General features: G+C 44.0%; 1 protein-coding gene across 1 annotated transcript; it reads right to left on the reverse strand.

The window, feature by feature from the left end:
- Positions 1 to 1,215: 1,215 nt before the first annotated feature.
- Positions 1,216 to 18,039, reverse strand: rnd1b (Rho family GTPase 1b). Its single transcript, XM_083770347.1, has 5 exons — positions 17,831 to 18,039; positions 17,174 to 17,261; positions 2,401 to 2,510; positions 1,857 to 1,991; positions 1,216 to 1,677 (listed from the first exon to the last, which is right to left on the reverse strand). Exons 1-5 carry the CDS (start codon positions 17,948 to 17,950, stop codon positions 1,432 to 1,434), a joined length of 699 nt encoding a protein of 232 aa, XP_083626473.1. The 5' UTR covers positions 17,951 to 18,039; the 3' UTR covers positions 1,216 to 1,431.
- Positions 18,040 to 20,463: the final 2,424 nt, after the last annotated feature.

Here is a 20,463-nt window from a genome sequence, read left to right on the forward strand (position 1 = left end):
CCCTCCATGTCTGTTGTAATCTACTATAAGTGCTGCTTATTGGAGGTAAGGAGATTAAGAGTGTACAACAGAGAAACTAGAGTCATCTTGGAAGAGTAAAGTTAGAGATCAAGAGTGCTACATTGGATTGTTGACAACGAGAGAAATCCACAGGCATATTTGTCAAAAAGGTCTTACATTAACTTGGGGAACATGATGATGAAAAAGGCACCATTTCAGCACTGCTGATCAAGTACCAACAATGTAATGCTACAAATCTGTTTAAAACTGGAAATCGGCCTGACTCTTTATAAGCATTATCCTACACCTGTAGAATTCCTTACGAAATACATCACGAGAAGTAGACTGGTGTAACCAGTGACACCACCCACAGTAAGCGACAGCTCAGCATTCACAACAAAAGCTTGTTGTCCCATCTTTCAAAAAAGGTCTGTCTCGTCATTACATCATTATATTCAAATGAGAGGCCAGCTACGACATTTTGCTACACTGGAAGCCCCAATTACAAAAAAAATAAAAGCTTTGCTCTATCCTTGTTTCATCTTAATTTGCTTTTGTACATACAGTATACACGCCTCTTTATCCCAAACCTCCATTCAGTCTACAAGTAGCCTGAGGAGTGGGGTTCTCCATAAGTACACAACCTGGCGTCAACCATCCGTCCAGGTTGACACAGTGTAGATGTGTGTGTGTGTGTGTGTGTGTGTGTGTGTGTTAGCCCACACTAACAGCACCTCTCTCCCTCTATCCCTGCTCTCATTGCCACAGAGACGATGATGAGACACAGGAAGGCTCTCCGACCGTGTTGCTACAGCTCTTACTTTGTACCACTTCCCTTCCACTCCTGTCTGCCCCGCAGGCCTAAACAGGGAGCGACGTGCCGTTTCACACCTCGCTGGCCTTATTAAGAGGGATATAGAATATAGAGTTTTTCGAATGCCTGTTAGTTTCATGCTAGACTTAATTTTTGTAATTAGAAAAAATATTGACTGAATTGTCTGAGAGGCATTTTACATCACAAGATTAAACTTCAAACGTTGCACATATTTCCAATTTGGACTAAATCAACTAAATCGGGCCGATATCACGCCATTAAGGTTGCATAATAACTGATCATGAAGAAAGAAAATGAGAGCTTAATGATCAAACCTTGATTGATATCGTTTGCTCGAAGGCAAGATGAACAGTAGTGAGAAAAAAATCAATATGCGCTGATAAGTTCAGGAGCAAGTGGACAGCAGGGTGTCCACCTCTACTGAGCGGAGTTTGGTTTCCGGGGGGGTGAGCTGAAGGATTCAGCAGGGAGCCCTTCTCTGATAAAGCCATCGTGCCCACCCCCCCTTCCCCGAGACCAAAAGAGGCAAGGGGCTTGGGAGTCACACGTGGGGAGCGTCACCCCGAGGGAAGAGGGGGCGGGAGGTGTCTCCCCACTCACATGACTGAGCAGCTCTTGGTCTTCTCCTTTTTGAAGGTGGTGGACAGCAAATCTGACTTGCTGGGCAGGTGGAGGAGTCTTTTGGAGAGACGGCGGGTGGGGCTGGGCTTGGGGAGAGACTGTAGCTTGTTGATGCAGGCCATGGCGGCAGTGCGGAACACACTGTGGATGCTCTTCTCTGACGTGAACGCAGAGCACTCCAGATAGGCCTCTGCACCCAGCTGCTTGGCCATAGCAGAACCCTGATCATGAAGGGGAGGGAGGAAAACGTTTGCTTACTTGAGTCTATGACATGTCTCACAGAAAATAACCGACCTACAAGCTCACCACGTGTCACGGAGGCAATGCGTTGCGTGAGACAGTAGATCTGTGGTTCAAGGAATTCATGGAAAAAACAACAACGTGACTTTCTCTCTCTCACCTGCTCGTGGGTTATGGGTGTCTGTTTCTGATTGGATAGCTCCATCAGCGTGCAGACGTCTGTGCGTAGATCAGTCTTACAGCCAATGAGCAGGATGCGGGTACTGGGACAGAAGTCCAGGATCTCCGTCTTCCACTGTGTGGACATATAGGGCCTCATTCACTAAGCTGTTCGCACTGTAAATCGTGTGGAAATGAGCGGATGTCTGTCAAAAGTCACAGACAATATCGGAACATGGGAATTTGAAAGTAAGTTGTTATATCACGTTTGCACGCTTTACGCTGAATCATAAATTAGGATGAAGTCTGCCATACCAAAAGTATTTAACTGGTTAATATTCAACTGAGGGCTGGAGACAGAGACAGTGAAGTAATTTAAACCTTAAGTTATCTCCGAGCCTATGTGGCTCAAAACGTTACCGTCGATGCAAATGAAAAAATGTAATAGGAGCTATTTGTTGTGTGGATTTTTATGCCAATATGTTTTTGTTGATATGTGAGTTATCCCCCCGCTCCCCCACTTCTGTTATATTTATCATTATTACCTTCTTCAGTACACTGTCGACTGTGTCTGGACGGCTGATGTCAAAACACAGCAACACTGCATCAGAGTCACTGTAGCACAGCGGCCTCACATTGTCATAGTAGGGAGAACCTTGAAGGGGAAGAAGGGGAGAACATATTTAATGTGGATGACACGGGGATGAAACAGTGGGAACAGCACACCACAAATGAAGGCACACATCTCAAGCTATATCGTCTCGAAGCTGATCAGTTCAATTTAAGCCTGATTTGTATTTCATTAGATGCTACTGTTGCGCACTGGTTCCACATGATGGCAGACATGCAGCGAAATGCTATTTTCCACAATGGGTGGACATGTGACGCATTGCAGCTTGTAGATCTGCTATTTCCAGTGTGTGACACCATAGCACGATGGAGTATAAATTAAGTATTCGTGTTTGCCTAAACACAAATAAGTTGTAAGATGGGATCTGCAATGGGTCGTGGACGTCTCTGTGGGCTCAGGGTACATCAAGCATACCAGTTTATTTTAATGAGCCTGGGTGAGACTATTAGTTTCTCCAATTGGCTCCAGGGCTGAGAAATTAATTAAATCATTTAGAGAATAGACTATATCTGGCGCTGCGTGGTTGCTGTGACCACGTGTGCCTGGGAAGTGGAAACGGAGAGACGTGAGGAGCAGAGGAGAGAAAAGCGGGGATTACGCTTGATAGGCATCAATTCTCATGCTGAGCCTCACTTTGGTATCCCTGAAACGGCTCCTTTCCTGGCTCCTCTATCCTCTATTGGCATTTCGGAAGGGGAAGAAGATGACAATCGAGCACTAAATCCTCATTGATCGTCTCTAGCAGTGGATTACGCAAGTGGAACAGTGGGGCTCGGGGCGGGCAGACGCTCCCACTCATGTTCAGAATCCTTAAGTAAGCCGCCCACGCCCCTCCCCCCGCCACCCCCCCCCCCCCCCCCCCCCCAAAGTCCTCCGCGCGCAATACCTCCGGTCCCTTTGTTACCACAGCAACAGCCTTGGAATCCACCATCTGCATCAAGCATTCCTCCCACCCCTCTATAAAGGCTTGCCTTAACTGCCAATCAATCATTTTACACCGCAAAGTGCCCGCCCACCTACTGCTGAGGACATTCCTCTGTTCAGCAACAGGGTCGGAGACTGTTGATGTGCAGCCAAATCATCACCATTCAGCACCACACCGTCTGGTTTAGCCTGGCATAGCCAGACTATTATTACTGCGTAGATATTATTCTGGAACTTCGGTGGGGAAGATTTATTTCCAAGGGGCAGTTACAAACAGATTCAAACGTCACAGCAAAATAGTCTCACTTTGAATAGTGGGCTCTGATTGGTCACCCACAACTCTGGGGTGAGCGAAATGTAAGTCAAACTGAGGAGTGTCAGACCGATCTCCCCAAGGATTTTCCCTAAATTGTGGCAGATTGGTCTAGTTTCCAGGCTACGTCTGGTTCAGTTCAGCACCAGCCAGAGATGAATACAATATACATGAAAGAGTAACAGTGTCTCAAGGGGATTAACATGTTTCCATATGATTCTCAGTAGGGATTTATCTTCCCTATGTGGCTATAGATACTGCATGGTGTAATCACTCGTCAGATATTACATAAGGTGCCTAATTGATTTACAGTGTAAAAGAAAAAAGAAAAGAAAAGAAAAGAATATGGCATCCACCCTCAAAAAAGAGCAACATACAACATGGCCATGTGTGCATATAGATCAGTTCCATAAATAGTTAATGATTTTCCACATTATCAAAGGGTAAAATTGAATTTGCCAGCTGCTGGGGAGCCGTGAGTGGAATAACGTTAATGACAAGCTGTGGTTCCTCAAGGCTCAATGTCCAGGAGGAAGTTAACAGTGCTTCTGAAGGAACAAAGGTATTATGCTTGTTGCATGATTTGCATCACATCTCTCCGGGAGAAAAGAAAATGTTTGTTGTTGTCGGAATTAATTATCCAAACAATGTGTTTAAGACCAATCGTCTCGCATTTATTCCCTCGTAAAGACAGCAGAATTCACTAGCCTTTGAATGTCTCGCAGAATTTAGAGGACCACCGACGTTTGCACCTTCAACTATAGGGGGGAGAAAGAGCGCAATGGTCGCCATCACCTCTTGAACACATGTCTCGTCGGTGAGAAAGAGACATGCGCTTAAATGTGACCATGTTATCACCACATGAAGGAAAGAGGGGTAGAAAGAGGACAGACAGATGCAGACAGATGTGGTGCCCTCCAGCTTGGCTGACCGGGTGTGATTCTGCATTAAATGGACACTGATCTAAATGCACAAATCGATGGACAGGCACACAGGGGTCCAGAGGGGGCCATTTCAATTAAAGCTGACAAATTGGTCACCCTGCCAAGGAGTGGAGGGAATGGGTGGGGGTCTGGGTATCTCAGACCTTTAATGCTGTTTTTCTCTTGTCTCAACACCATGTAAGCAAAGTCTTCTGTGTTTCATTTTTAAACATTGAAAATTCCATTTGTGTTTGTTAAGTTAAAGATTTGTTAAGATATATATAAATATATAATATTTTTGTGGGGGGTTCTGCCTGAGAGATGAATAGTAGACTGACAGGAAATGGGGAGAGAGATGGGAGGTGACACGCCGCAAAGGTCGTCGGGATCGGGACTCGATAGCGTGTTGTGGGATCGAGTCCCGAGCCTAGGTGCCCAAGCGGCTACGCCAGCTGCCGGGCCAAAGATATATTTTTTTAAAGATATTTTTAAATATCTTGTTCCTGCCATGGGGGAGAGAAAGCAGGAGCGCACTCTACTGAGGCAGATCCAAAAGAGCCCTCCCCTGTCATTAATCCGTCAGCCTCCCTGCAGTGCAGTCTGACGTTGCATCACACAGAGGCCTTTCCATTCTCTTCCTCCTCCTTCCCGGTCTCAGCCAAGGCCACGTAAAGACATTTGGAGTTTTCTACTCCACATTCTTGGTCCAGCAACAGCCGGCAAATCTGTCACACTGGTAGGAAACTGGTAGCCAAACAATGGAACGCATTGAGGTCAATGAGAGACAAGCAAATTAATAAACAAAATTTTTGAATGATTTTGACCCTTAAAATAATCGATTCAGGGAAATGAACAAAGACGTATCACACATTGTTTCCTGCTCTCGTGTTTTTGAGTGGTGCAACCACTCCAAGGAACAGCAATGCAAGCCCAACTGATGTGTTCTTAAATAAATAAAGAACGAACACCTGCATTAATTAAATAAAGCTGTAGGCCTACCCTGTCTGTTTCTCCTCTCGCCTCGCTTGCCTTGCTGCCTGCCTCATCCACCCCCCCCCCCCCGCGCACGTAAGCACATATCGCAATTTGCAAGCAACTGTCACTGTGTTGTTAGTTGTATATTAAATTATTAAAGTCTTTTTAATTTAACATACAACAAGATATATTAGTGAACGAAAACCTGAGAACCTGCATGAATTAACCCATTCTGACCTGAGATCAGATTCATACGAAGGTTTCGACCGGACACACACTGGTCTGATTGACCCATTCTGACCTGAGATCAGATTCTAAAAATGTCAGTCGTTCTTCGATTTTTTTCAAAAATAGCAGACCTACAAGCTCGTATCGCGCCACTCGGTGGCGCGATACGAGCTTGTAGATCTGCTATTTTTAAATAGCTAAAGCATAACATGATGCTGACACCAAAATGGGTGCCCGTTCAGAATGGGTTAATAAACAAATAGGCACACACACGCTGCTGTTTTGCAAATAGATGCATCTCCTCCTGTCCTATCTGTCTGTCTCTATCACTGTGGTCCGTCCGTGACACCGTGATCAACTGACCATGCACGTTCGACAGTCTATTTAGATTGCCTCGCAGTTGCTATAGTCGCTGCAGTGGCTGGGCTGTCAACTTTCAATTATATGAATGTGCAGCCAAAACTGTAGCCTCATGTGGCACTGGTGGTGGTGGGCTGGCTGGGTTAGCCTACCTATCTTGGTTCCCACTTGTGCTGGCACGGGTTTATTAAACGAGGAGGAGATTGCACATACCATAACTCCAGAAAGATATCTGCCTGCTGTAGATTAGGCTACAGTAGGCTACCCATGTTGGGACTCTCCGATACACTGTTTAAATGGCTTAAGCATCTAACTTGCAACATTGTTTTTAATTGCTTGTAAAGTTGGAAATCTCCTACCAATTTCATATGACACAAAGACACATCGTTGATGTATTCCTTTACTTTTTTGTAAATATGTACTCCATAGTCCATATACATACCTATATAGTTTTATATAAACATTTTAGGAGTGAATACATATTTAGATGCCTGTGACAGCCTGATCAGCTGGTCAAACAATGCTGCTCCGCTTTTCTACGACAGAAAAATAGGTGAGGACAAAGCCTACGACAGCTCCCGACCTGGCGTGATTTTTGTCCTGGCTCACGTTCAAGTTCAAGGTTTTGCGGAAATGATAAATGCCGTATTATTGCGGTAATTCCGGCATGCACCCATATTTTGGCGTACGCTGAGTTGATAAATGAGGGCCATAGTGTTACACTGTAGTCTGTTGCCTGCTAATTTTTTCTGTGTGCACAGACTGTGCACAGTGCAAACACTATAGTTTTATTGAGGTATGCAGTATAAAGAGGCTAGCACAGATTACGTTTCTTTCTTATCTTGAGACTGTCAATATTATTGATAGCCTATTAGCCGGTCAACTAATTCCTGCCCAGTCAGAAACTTACTCTGTGCTCTTTAGAGCTGTAAGATGATCACCACATTCAAAGCATTATATCTCAGGGCGCTACAAATCTACATCCTGTAAGTTAAAAGAAATAGGAACTAGTGTTCAATTATTACAAGTGGCTCTTATAGAGGAAGTCGGTTGTAGCCGAGCTGCCATGACAGTTGTTATGATGCTGGCAAGTGCTATAGTCTAACCAATTTTGCCAAAATTCATAGATTTACAATATGAAAACCATGCATTTGTGACTTAAACAATGTACACACTTTGGAAGTATGTTAAACATGGGATTATGCACCTTCGCTGCATTAGGTAAGTAGTTCATTGTATACAGTATGTCTCATGCTGGCTCACGCTGGTAAAATCATCAACAGCTGCCCAAAATAACATTAAACAGGTATAGGCTACAGTGCTGTTACTGTCACTGCCTGCAAGAATGTGATGTTATTCTTTGAATTTCACTTAGCCTGCTTATATCATGCCCTTATAGTGCTTGTACATGGAACGGTTTGGCCTCCGTGCCAATTCTTAGTAAACTTAAACTAATTCTTCAATTAGTTTAAGTGGGTCCGCTGTGCGCTGTGGTGCTGTCCCCTTAACTCTGAAATGGTTAGAATTTGTGTGAGAGAAACTGCAGTAGCCGAGGCTTGTAAGACCCGCAGTTGCGGGGATGTGTTTGTTTTAAAGCTATATAATGTCAAGCTTTGTGGGTCATTATATTGCACCAGAATGCATCATACCGCACATGTTGGGGGGGGGATTGTGCTCCCCCCCCTTCCCCCCCTGGTAGTGCCCTCATGCATCCCTCTTTGTGTGTCGCCTGGCACGGGCAGACTCATATCACTGCATAAGGTTTTTTATTTGTAATGGCAGATGTGTCTTGTTTCCAGGCTAGTTTGTATGCATATGAACTTCTGTGTGCCTTATCTGTAGTATGTGTGCATGAGCATTCCTATGCCAATTTGTATAAATGTATGTGTGCAAATATCTGTGAGCGTGTCTACCTCATACCTTGTGTGTGTGTGTGTGTGTGTGTGTGTGTGTGTGTGTGTGTGTGTGTGTGTGTGTGTGTGTGTGTGTGTGTGTGTGTGTGTGTGTGTGTGTGTGTGTGTGTCACTAATAGCAGACCTACCTAGGCTATTTATGGCATGCTACAAAGTATAAATCAGGCTTTTTTTAGGCACATCATTAGCACACTCATCTCCAGCGGAGAGAAAGCAGAGGTCAGACAGATTAATAATCTAAATGGGGTGACTCACAGATTTAGGGATGAGAGGAGCCATGCACCCCATCTCCGTACCCAGGGGCAGTGTTGTCATCTTTTGAGTAAAATATTAATTTGTTTTAGTCAGATATAGTCCTCTGAAATGTTTTAGTGTTAGTCTAGTTTTAGTCAACTAAATCTACAGTTGATTTTGACGACTAAAATGTATTTTAGTCGGCCATTACGAAGGCCTTGATGCCTTCGTAATGGCAAATTTTACACTTGGTTGCATGCTGAAATTAGCCAATCTACAAGCTCACAGCATGTTGCGCTGCCGCTGCAACATCTTCTGAGCTTGTAGACTTGCTTGTAGATTTCAGAGCACAACCGAACACAAAATTACTTGTCTTTTTACTCTTTTTAGTTCTACTGAATCTCTTCTCCACTTGACTAGTTTTTATTTGTAAAAATTGTCAATATTGTTATAGTTCTAGTCATCATAGCTTAGCTTTTATTTAGTTTTCGTCAGTGAAAAAAGGTAGTCGATCATAGTTTTATTTGACGGAATCAACACTGCCCAGGAGCTTGTACCAGCGTACTGTACTAACGACAGTATGTAGTTTGCAGGCAGCCCACATCCCCCTGTCCACTGTGTCCAGGAGCAGTAGGGCTACTCTAATGCTGCAGATGTAGATGCTAACTATGTAGCTTTGCAGCCCACATCCCCCTGTCCAGGACATAGAGTTGTGAAGGATAGAGGGCGGACTGCCCCGCCTCCTGCTATTCATTTCAATGGAAGTTGCTCAGTGGCGTTTTGAATAGTAGTAGTAGTAGTAATATCGCAGCCTTACTGTATGTCCACTTACCACTAGTTGGTAGCAGCTAATTATCGCTGTCATGTCACGTTGACCTGTGTTGTTTGTGTGTAATTGTTCCCACTTCCCAGTGCACTCACTGCACTAGCAGCGCTGAGAGTTGCGATGGCATCATTGTATATATGCCTCCAAGTTATACCTTACAGTAATTTCAAGACAAAGTAAAATTGTTTAATCAAGCTGCTTTTGTGTATTTTTCTACTTGTCTTGGCTGTGCTGTATTCTGTTCATGCTTTGATGTTTTTTTTTAATAATGATTAATTATTAAAATTATGACGTCATGAACGGGGCCTCCCGATCCTTAAGGATCTTGTGTGCCACACACAAGAAATGTACAAGCTGAGCTTATTATAAGACGTGTCACTACACATCATGTACATAAGCTATTTTCAGAGTACGACACCGGCGTACAAAGTATAAATAAGGCTTTAGTGTTTTTTCATGATACAGATAGAATCAGACCTGAATTGCATTGCAGGGAGAATAGCCAGGATGTGTCCTTGTTGTCTACAGGTATGGCTCAATTATGAACAAGCAGTGCTTTACATCTAGGCTGTAACAAATTATGAATCAACAATAATCAATCGATAATCCCATCCACTGTCTAACCTATAATCTGAACATAAACAGACATCTTGATAAAAAGAAATTTACCCAGCCAGCAGTCAAAACCCAGCAGTCAGTTTACTTATTGAACGAAAACAGACATAGCATAGCAAACTCAGAGTGTACACATAGAACCATATGGTATCATTTGTAAACTCTCTGTGATAAATGAAGAAATCAACATTCAGGATTTAACCGGGGTCCCCCAGGACAGGGCTCTATTATGGTCCAAATATTTCCCTATACACCAAATCCGTTTGCCAAAAATAGCCGATCTACAAGCTCACATGTTGCTCCTTGATGTGTTGTGAGCTTGAAATGCTCACCCCAGAATGGGTAGGTTAGGGTCAATGTGGTTGGCTTCCTCCAAAAGCAAACAAACCACAGTATGATTTGTACTTGTACACTTTATACAAATATGTTTTACATGATTTCTACACTTTTTGAAATATTGAAAGGAATATTTCACTTTCAAATAAAATAAACGATGAAATGAAAAAAGTTATCGAAAAATCTTTCGTTCTAATGCGTTTCTTTTTTTATATATATATTGTTTTTAATGTTTTATTTGAAAGTTAAATATCCCTTTAACTTTCATTTTATAATAGAATTGAATGGGATCGCAAGGAAACCTTGCTCAAATTTGGAGTCATACGAAATAGATATTAATGCAATCTCACAGTGATCTGGGTGCATCACATACAGAGCCAATGTGACATGAGGAAATGTGCTGTGCTAAGAGAAAAATAAATGTTAACTAGAAAAAGTGCCCTTCCGGGCACAGGTCTCCACCAGGTTATCCATAGATCCGTGCAGTTAGAGGTAAAAACACTTTTCGGCCAGTTATAGCGCCACCTTGAGGCTGAGTTGAAATTGTTCATGTGGCATTTCGTCCTCGGCCTAGTGGGAATGTGGGTGCACAATTTCACGGAAATCACGCGATGTGTTCATGATTTGCAGCATTTTGTTTGAAACTGAGCACTCCTGTGAACTTTGGAAGCCAATCTTAACCAATCAGGATGGAGTCTGATAAATCTGAAAGACCCGTTTCGTTGAATGGCTCTAGAGAGACTGTGTACCAATTTGCGTGATGTTTGGACAAAATCTGTAGGTGTACTGTGCAAAAACTTGTTTTGCACAAAGCGGCCTCCTGGTGGCGCTATAACAGGCCGTTCTGGAAAGTTTGGGGCAGAGGTTCATGGTTGGCATCCAGGGAGTGTGTGTGCAAAATATGGCATCGACCGGGTTAACGGTGGCCGAGATTAGCTGTTCACGGACACACGGACACACGGACGGACGGACGGACGGACACACGGACGGACGGAGTGCAAAACATACTCTCCCCACATGCCTTCGGCCTGGTGGAGACAATTACTATGGGCCCTCTTTGTTCCAAACTCTCTGCTCACCTTGCCTTCTCTTGCCCATAACGCTGCAAATAGCCACATGGTTGATTGAACATTAATTCACACTGTGGCTGTTTCTATTCTCTAATAACAATACTGTCCTCTAGGGAGGCTTACCCTTTTGTAAAGTCCCTGCTACTAAAACTAACATAAATAGTATACTGCGCCTGGTGATAACAACCAGGCGGCCATTCGAATATGTGATATATGGCCATTAGCATGACTCCTTTCATCATCCTTTTAACGATGGCTCTGTTTTACAGATTGGAACAGATTGTTCCATCAGCTAAATTGGATATTGGCTCATTCCAAATCAATCTCATCCATGTATCATGCAAGTAATCATTACGTGTACGAGCTGAGACACAAAGCCCTGTGTCAGCAAGTCCATTCAAACTAGTATTTATTACTCCCTAACAACACTAACAAGATTCATTGTTCACCATCATGAGTTGCAGCCACTGGACAGTGTGAAGAAGCCTGGCCCTGACTTCTACGTGGTTGCGTGTGGATGTTGCGCACCAAAAAAGTCAGATCGACGCACTGCAAGCTTGTAGATCTTATAATTTCAGTGCGCAACACCTGCACGCAACTAGTATAACTCAGGCTTTAGGTGCCCCCCGCTCTCTGTCCCCTCTCTCCCTCCGTATGTCTGATTGGGAAGGGCTGATTAAAACCAGTGGATTGATTTTAGTCAGTAAATCCACGGGTCGTGAGGTAGGAGAGGGGAGGGGCAGTGATGAGGTCAGTCCAATCAATGAAGAGGAACCAGGATAACGAGGAGACCCGCTCGCCATGGTGGGGCCCCACAGCGGCACAGCTCTGTGCAATTAGAGCAGATTACAGTAAAGGAGGTGAAACTGCATGGTGTGTGACCATCCGTTAGCCCTCACTGCCCGTCATTCATCACCAGGACAGTGACGTGAGATGTGCTAGCCGGGGGGGGGGGGGGGGGGGTTGCAATATGGTCCCCGTGGTCAACCAGACAGGCGAGAGAGTGATAGAGGCAGAGGGGGTTGGTTGAGGGCAACAGGGAAAGTGAAGGGGGGACGGGGGAAAAACAATGACAAAAGAGGGGGAGGGATTGTAGAAAAGAATGACAAACGATGCCAGAGACTTTTAAACTACTAGAGGTTCGGGCCGCGTGTTCATGCACAGACAGAAGGGCAAATGAAGCAGTCCTAACACTCAGTCACCACCAATACAGCACAGCGTTCCCATTTTCAATCCTAATCCCCTGTATTGTGCTGCTCGTGCGGCTCACCCAGGGCAGCATATGGAGGAGAATGCAGGTCACAATCATTTCCGAATCTCCTGACTAGATGTCTGCTCCAGAAACCTGCCTCGTTGCCGGGCCTTTCCCTGCATGCCAAGTTACCCAGTCCGCTCATGCTAGACAGACCAAATGTCCAGTCTCGGATTAAAAAAAGGGGGGGGGGGGGGGGATTTGGTCTGATCAGGGAATTACATGAGTTGTACTGCCACGGTTGCAACTTTCAGGTCATGGAGAAAATGCTGAGAGCATGGTAAACAGCATCATCACATACAAGTGACATGTGTTACATAAGGGCTTCACTGTTAGCAGGCAGTCTTACACGCCCACGCATGCATGTACACATATATTCACAGTACATACATGAATATGCATTGCATAAGCAGCCGCTAAGCAGCTAGCTAGCTAGGCCTCAACTAATTTGGTTTCCAGTAGTATTAATGTGACTGCGTAGACGGAAGGGCAAAACTGAAGTGCGTGAATGACGTGGCGTCTGCCTTATTTTCTACTTTCAGAGCTTTGAGAACATGTCTATTTTGAGAGACTATGGTGAATGTACACAGGCAATGTTTACTCAGCCATGGTGACCTAGTGAAGATGCTTGCAGCATCCAGCATGCATGCCTGTGTAATACACAGGCATGCATGCTGAACAGGATGCGGGTGTGATGTGCAGGGAATCAGACAGGTGCTGCAGAGCAGACCCAGGTTTACTGTATCCAGGTCAGTACACTACGCACACACACCATTGAAACCCCCAGGGCCAAGCCGACGTGACACACTGACCTTCTTTTACATTAAAAACATTCACTGCCATTGACGAGTTAATTTGCCATTCAGGGTTTTCCTTTATTACGTTAGTTTGTGCTCTTTTTGCCAAAGAATGAATGGCTTTTCCCATTTTTGGTCAAAATAAGCTTTATTCAATGGCCCATAACTAACCGACCAATGATCGTGGTTACAAATTGTATTTTCCGTGTGACGGATAGCGACGTGATGCAAGCTTGTTTGTCGCTAGTTTGAGTCCAGGGAAGACATGACATTTCTCTTTAGGGTCTCAAGCTTAAAGTTTAGATTCCCCATTCAATGTTCCAAGCCATTTCAAATGCGATGTATGGTGATGTAGGAGTTGGGCTATCAAATGCAGTGAAGTGTGCGTGCGTATTTTGGAAACAATCCGGGAAAGAAACTGAGAAATATTTTTGCTAGCTTACCTTGACGCTTTCATTTATACGATACATAATCCAAAAAGCGTTCCTATTTTGAACTAGAGGCATGTTGAAGTCAGAAATGAAGTGCTTAGTATATCCATCAGATCAAAACCACGGAAAGTGTCCTGGATTAGGAGAGACGAGGCATTCTTTCTGCCGCGCTAACAGCTAAGTGAACGGTAAGCTAATATGACGAAAATAAATCTGAATATTCTCCCCTCGCCTGATATCATTGAGGATGCGCTAGGACGTGTACACACGTCCAATGCATCCCTCGATTGGATTCCCTAGGACGTGTGGCTACGTCCTACGGATGGAAACGGTTAACACAGTATAGCGTCCCCACCATCTTAAAGCACATGAGACATGGTGATTATGAGCATCTTCATCATTTAAAAAATGACGTATCATACACAAAACCTTGCATTTGTGTGCACATTTGAAAATATCCTTTGTATTGTATACAATTGTAAACTGTTTCTCTTCAAGGGTATTTAAAGGAAAATCATACAATGGGGGGCCTAAGCAGTTAATAACAGTCAGTATCTGCTATTGAGTCCTGCCTTTAGGTCCATGGTCTCTGCCCATACATTACTGTCTTTGTTAATTGTTACGCACAGTAAGGTCACATTCCCAATACTTCGGTAGACTCGATGCGAATGGGCGGAGAAGTTGGGATTCTTGCATATTTAATTTGCTGCGGTTTGCCTTCTCACTGTCATCTGCAGCAATTGGAAACGCAGCAGGGGGGACCTTTATCAATGTGTTCCATTCATAAACTAGCCTACACAGTGAAATCTATGGTGATAAAATTATACTCATAACGTGCACGTGTCATGCCATCTGGGACTGGACCCCCCCCCCCCCCCCCCCCCCTCTCACTATACGCACGCAGCCACGCACTGTTCTTTTGGGCATGGAGGCACAGCGCTGAGCGCACTGATATAACAGACAGCAGCGCAAAAATGTTTATCGAGATGAAAGTCCCTACTCCCCAGTCCCCACACAGTGACAGCACTCCATGTTTACGGCACACACAGACAGAAAGACAGACAGAATATTCTGTAGGCTATAATACACTGTGTTTTTATGTGTTTCCTTAAGCAATTGATTAATGTACTCGTCCTCATTTCAATCAGGGCTTCAGTCCCCTCCGGTAACGGGACATCTTTGCGCTGCGTAAAATATGCCTTCTCCGTCTCCAACTGTGTTCAGCTCCTCACCCGCCACATTGTTTGCTTCATTTCCTGTATTTACTGCGGATTGCATTCACACCTCCACCGAATCGTAATCAAGTGCGATTGGAAGCGAAGCGAAACCCCCGTTTTTGCTCGGCGTAGAATGCGGTTCTTTGATACGCATTAGGATTCTAATGAGCCTTCACACCTGCCAAACAAAGTGAACTTTCTGACAATGCGCAGCAGGATTCGTTTTAATCGCAGCAAAGCTTTCTGGTGTGAATCTCACCTAAAAGAAGCAATGCTTTTTAACTTTAGCTGAACACATCACCCTACAATTACACGATAACTCATGCGATATCATAACAGGCCCCGGCCGAAACCAAGAGGACTAACAACATCATCGAAACCTTGCATCACCAAACATTCTGCAGAAAGCCTTTTTTTCTGTTTTAATTAACCAGTGTGGTCTAGACTAGAGCAATGGTTCACAAAGTTGGGTCATCCAGAGGGGTCCTTGGGGGAGTTCCAGGGGGTCACCCAGCTAATGTTTGATAATTAGGAGCCAAGTAGACCCTTACAGGTCTGTGTGCATTGTGCATGTGGCCATTTGCGCTCGCGCACGCACACACACACACACACACACACACACACACACACACACACATTTATATACACACACACACACACACACAGGTGCACACACCTCACTCACGCAGTCGCACACACATACGTGTATCAGCTCGCTCATTCTCTATAATTTTGTTTCCACATCTGGGCACTACTTTTTCAATGATTTTTTTTTACACTATTTGTAATTGAATGAATTTAGACCATGAAATATTGCAAAGTTTTAGCAAAAAACACTTCAACTTGGCTTGAATGATTGGCACTCAATGGGATGACGGGTGAGATGGGGTGGGTTGAGAAGGGGTGAGGTGGTGTTGTGGGTGATTTTGTACTACCTGTACTATTTACTGATGAGACGTTAATTGTACGGTAGAATTGTCCATTTTTGTGTGTGTGTGTGTGTGTATGGAGGGGGGCGGTTCTGATCTACTCCTCCTGAGACATGTTGTGACATTTATGCATCTATTCTAGAATTATCAAATATGTTTTGCCATTTGGGGTCAAAGTGTTCTTCTTTATTTTTCTTCCTCTCAATTACACACAGTAGGTTTTGACATTTTATGAAACCTGCATGTTGATAAAAAATTACTATGTGTGATGTTTAATTTTGTTGGGTGCCATTCACTCCAGTTGAAGCGTTTTTTTTTGTTTTTTTTTATCACGTGAAACCTGACTAATGAAAGCTCATGAAATGTAGACGACATCGTCACCACCTAGTCATACTGACAGGCGACGGCCTAGCCTTCCACACACGCTGCCTAAGCCAATGGAAGTGTAGTATGATTGCCTGCCTGCTAAGCTATGCCACACGCACCGCAAAAGGGCTGATTTCCGCACCGAAGCGAGCAAGCTGTACGACCGCAGCGGCAGCCTCGAGTCGAAGCAACAGCTGCTAATGTTATGAGCTGGACAGCAGGAAAGCGACAACAAAACACAGTCATTGAACCACACACAGAACGTCGGAAACGAACGTAAACAACGGCCACGGGATCTAGGGACACACACAGCTGTCTATAAGAGTGGTTGCACCACTCAAAAATCACACCCATGTGAAGTGAGGGGTGCTCTTATCATCATACATCATCTCATTCCGGCCAATCACAATTTCCGTCCTCATTTCGTCTTCAATGTTTGTGTTTACACAATGTTTGTGTTTACACAAACACTCAAAGCAGGACATATGCCCTCAAAAACTGGCCAAATATTGGCTAAAGTAAGTAGATAATAATGAAAGGGGCAAAAAAGGGTGAAAATAGCACATCTACAAGCTCAGTAGATCTGCTATTTTCACAATATTTATCTCTGGAACTGAGTCAAACAAGAATACGTAATGCCAACTCCTATAATTCCAAGTGCTTATCAGGGTGGGGGCCACTGGGGGGGTTCACTCACTCAGTTCACATAGGCATAATGATTATTTTGGGGGGGTCGTGGTCTGAAAAGGTTGAGAACCACTGGCCTACTATAGACCAGCAGACCGGATCATCAACCCTAGATAGTCTACTATGTCTAATTGTCTATAGCTCAGTTGGAGATGGAGACAGATGCGTCTCAGATCAAAGTGCATATAGCCTACATTCCATGCTGCAGGGAGGGAGGGGGCAGGCAGGCAGGCAGGCAGGCAGGCAGGCAGACAGACAGACAGACAGACAGACAGACAGACAGTCAGTTACCTGACGTGTCCCACAGACTGAGCTCGACTCGCTGCTCCTCCAGTTCCAGGCAGGCCGTGTAGTTCTCAAACACCGTTGGCACGTATGTCTGTGGTGGGGCAATTAGCAACATGGTGTCACTACTACATTAGTGCTGACTGAGGCGTCACTCAGCCCGCATCCTTCCTTGGCTGCCACACACAGTGCCACAGGTAAAGAATGTAGCAGTAGCTGACAAATATAGCCGTCTGGGAAGCTGGTATGAACATAGTCAATTTATGATTCATCCATTGGATTTCTGTTCAATAATATTTCTACAGCTATAAATAGGCTACAGGCAATGATGCGTATAGGGCAGGCTATTATAGCGTCATTGCGAAAGGAATATGGTCTAAAACATATTTCTAAATGGCGCGAAAATAATAAAACCTTTAGGAAAGCTATAGCCTATGCGGAATAAATTAAATATTTTAGAATTGCGCATCAAAATTGCCAGCCTGCAAGCAACTGCATCACACTGGGTGTCTTTTCATTTTTTACATAGGCTCTGACCGAAGAAAATCAGCATTTTGCCCACATGCGCAAACAAAACAATATAACCTAGCTAGATTTTTTTGTAAATATTATATCATAGATGATGCACAGTGCACACACATGATAAGAGGAACATTCGCATACCTCTGGATAGCAGTCCTTCGCCAGGACTTGCAACATCGCCGTTTTTCCGCATTGAACGTCTCCCACAAGAACCAGTTTACATCTCACCACCAACGGCTGCGTATTTCTCCTTTCCTTCATTGTTGTATAAATAAATGCCCCAATGCTTTACATAAAATAATACAATTAGAATTTAAAATACCACAAAGAGAAAAGCTCCAAATTGTCCCAGTGTGAACAATACGCGTTCGTTCCAGTGTTTCGTCGGAGGATGCCTGCGCCCTGCAGATGATCTGATTGAATTTACCACTGCGGCTCTTTATACACGGCGGCAGCGACCAATGGGTGCGCTCCATTCCACCACGAGCTTTTATCACTTTTAACTGCTCACAATCATGTTCACAAATCACAATCGTCTAAAAACAAGTTATAAATTATAACTATAAAAAACAAATGTATCCATGCCTGCGGGGAAATACACGTAGGCCTGTGTGGACGGTCCGTGAGTCATTTAGCCTAGATTGTCTTTTCATTTCAGGACCCGATTATGCAATAGGCTAGTGGCAGCATAGACCTAGAGTAGACCCAGTTTGGTTTGTATAATTGTAATAGGCTATTTATCTGTTAGCCAAAGAAGTAGGATGAAAAATCACACCCGTGTGAAGTGAGGGGCGCTCTTATCACCTTATACAACGTCATCGAGGACGAAACAAACACAGACAGAACAAACATTGTCAATGGCGTTTTTAATGTTTAAGCAAAAACAAACATTCAACCTGTAGAGGGGCTAGTGCCGCTCAATAATATACATATAAAGTGTTTTCCATATTAGAGAGAAAAATAGAGAGACAAAGTTAATCAATTTAGACTGGTCTTTACTCTTTAGTCACCTGTTGGCCCTTGCATTTAATTGTTGCTTAGCTTGCTACAATTTAATCCATTTCATTGATGTAGCTCCCTAAATCAATAGCATACCAGGGCTATAGGGACAAAGGGACTGTTAAGCTATTCCTCTGTGGACTAATTAGTGTGCTTTCATCTGCACTACAGGGTCAAGTCAACTGCATTATCATTTTCTCCCTGTTGTCGAATCAACCAGTATCTTTCTTTGTTTCACTTTATTCTGTTAGTGATGGTTAGTACTAGGATGTATAGATCCTTTCTTGACAAGCTCAGAAAGATAACATTTAACAGTCAGAGATATCTTGTGAACTGTTTAGGTAATAGTCAAATATTATAGTTAAAGTCTGCCATGAACCAAATTTGCATTGAAGCTGTGCTGTCTGTATTTGGCAATCATGAACCTCTCATGAGAGGTCTATTTCTATAGAGGGTATGCACATGTATGCATATTGCATAAAGTGAGTAGTGAGTGGCAAATATAGTGACAAATAGAGTGGCAAAGTGGGTTTAACGTCATTTAATGGATAGGACTTTTTTGTTTGGATATATGTCTGTCATGGCCAGAAAGTAGTTTTTTGCCACTGCAGTAGGCATTCCTGCATAACTTCCGGGTATGATGATGATGTCACGTGCATACCATCTATTTCCCCTCCCTGCGACCAGAGAGGGCAAGCTTCCGCGTTGGTGCGTTACAGAAGCTTCCGTGTGCATCAGAACAGATTTTCGGGTCTGACAAGTCCTGGAAAAGATGTGCTGTGATTGGCCAGTAGTCACTTGAGTGGCAGCGTGGCGTAGCGTGCCTTCTGCACTAGAGTGTAAATTGTTCCACCCTCCCGTCGACACACACGGCCCCAACGAACGGCCAATATATTAATATCTATGGTAAACCCTACTAATGGAGCCAATGGAGTTCTCCATTTTGACATCCAGGGGGATGGTGTGTGGTCACAGGAGGAGCCAGGCTCCCTGATGGACAGCTTGCCGAGTGGCCACACAGGTCAATTCAGAGGTCACAAGGTCAGGCCTCTCATTGGTACAAGCCTGACACTGCAGACACACTGTGAGACAGACTCACACCCTCAAGGTTATTTCTGTATGTGAAGAGGTCCTCACTGTACATAGAGGAGAATTAAAAGACAAATTGGCAAAAGTTACGTAAATTAGCCAACTTTGCCAATTAGTGCACTTGCAAAGTTATTGTCCTGGAGGGGTCAAAAGCAATTTGCCTTTGTTCACCGACAACCCGTATCATTCACCCTGCATGCTGAACTCTGACTACAATGTAGTGTTTACCATACTTGCTGAGAGACAAGAGGCAACCAGTTGAAGGTGCAATATACAGGGTGAAATAAACACCCTTTTTACAGCAAGGCTTCTGGGCAAGGCATCTAGAGGAGGCTCAGGGTCTGTGTCTGTGTGTCTGTGCATCGCTAATGCAGACCACTGGCCCAATCAAAGCCCAAATGTCTTGTGTTGACAATAGATGAAACAATTGCCTGAATAATCTTTGCATCATTCTAGGGGAAATATTTAACTTTCGTCAATCACTGTTGTCAATATGACATCATCAACATGACATCCAAGATCCACATAGAAGCCATGTCTCATATTTGGTAACTGTATCACTTATGTGTTGGTGGTATGTGTTTCTCTGTACCTATACGCTAACAACAACACTATTGTTCAGGCCAAAATAATCTATTGTTTTGGCCGGAACAATAGTAGGCTACTGTTCAACAAGAAGAAAATAA

The sequence above is a fragment of the Protomyctophum parallelum genome (assembly GCF_964188405.1).
Source record: "Protomyctophum parallelum genome assembly, chromosome: 7".
Lineage (NCBI taxonomy): Eukaryota > Metazoa > Chordata > Actinopteri > Myctophiformes > Myctophidae > Protomyctophum > Protomyctophum parallelum.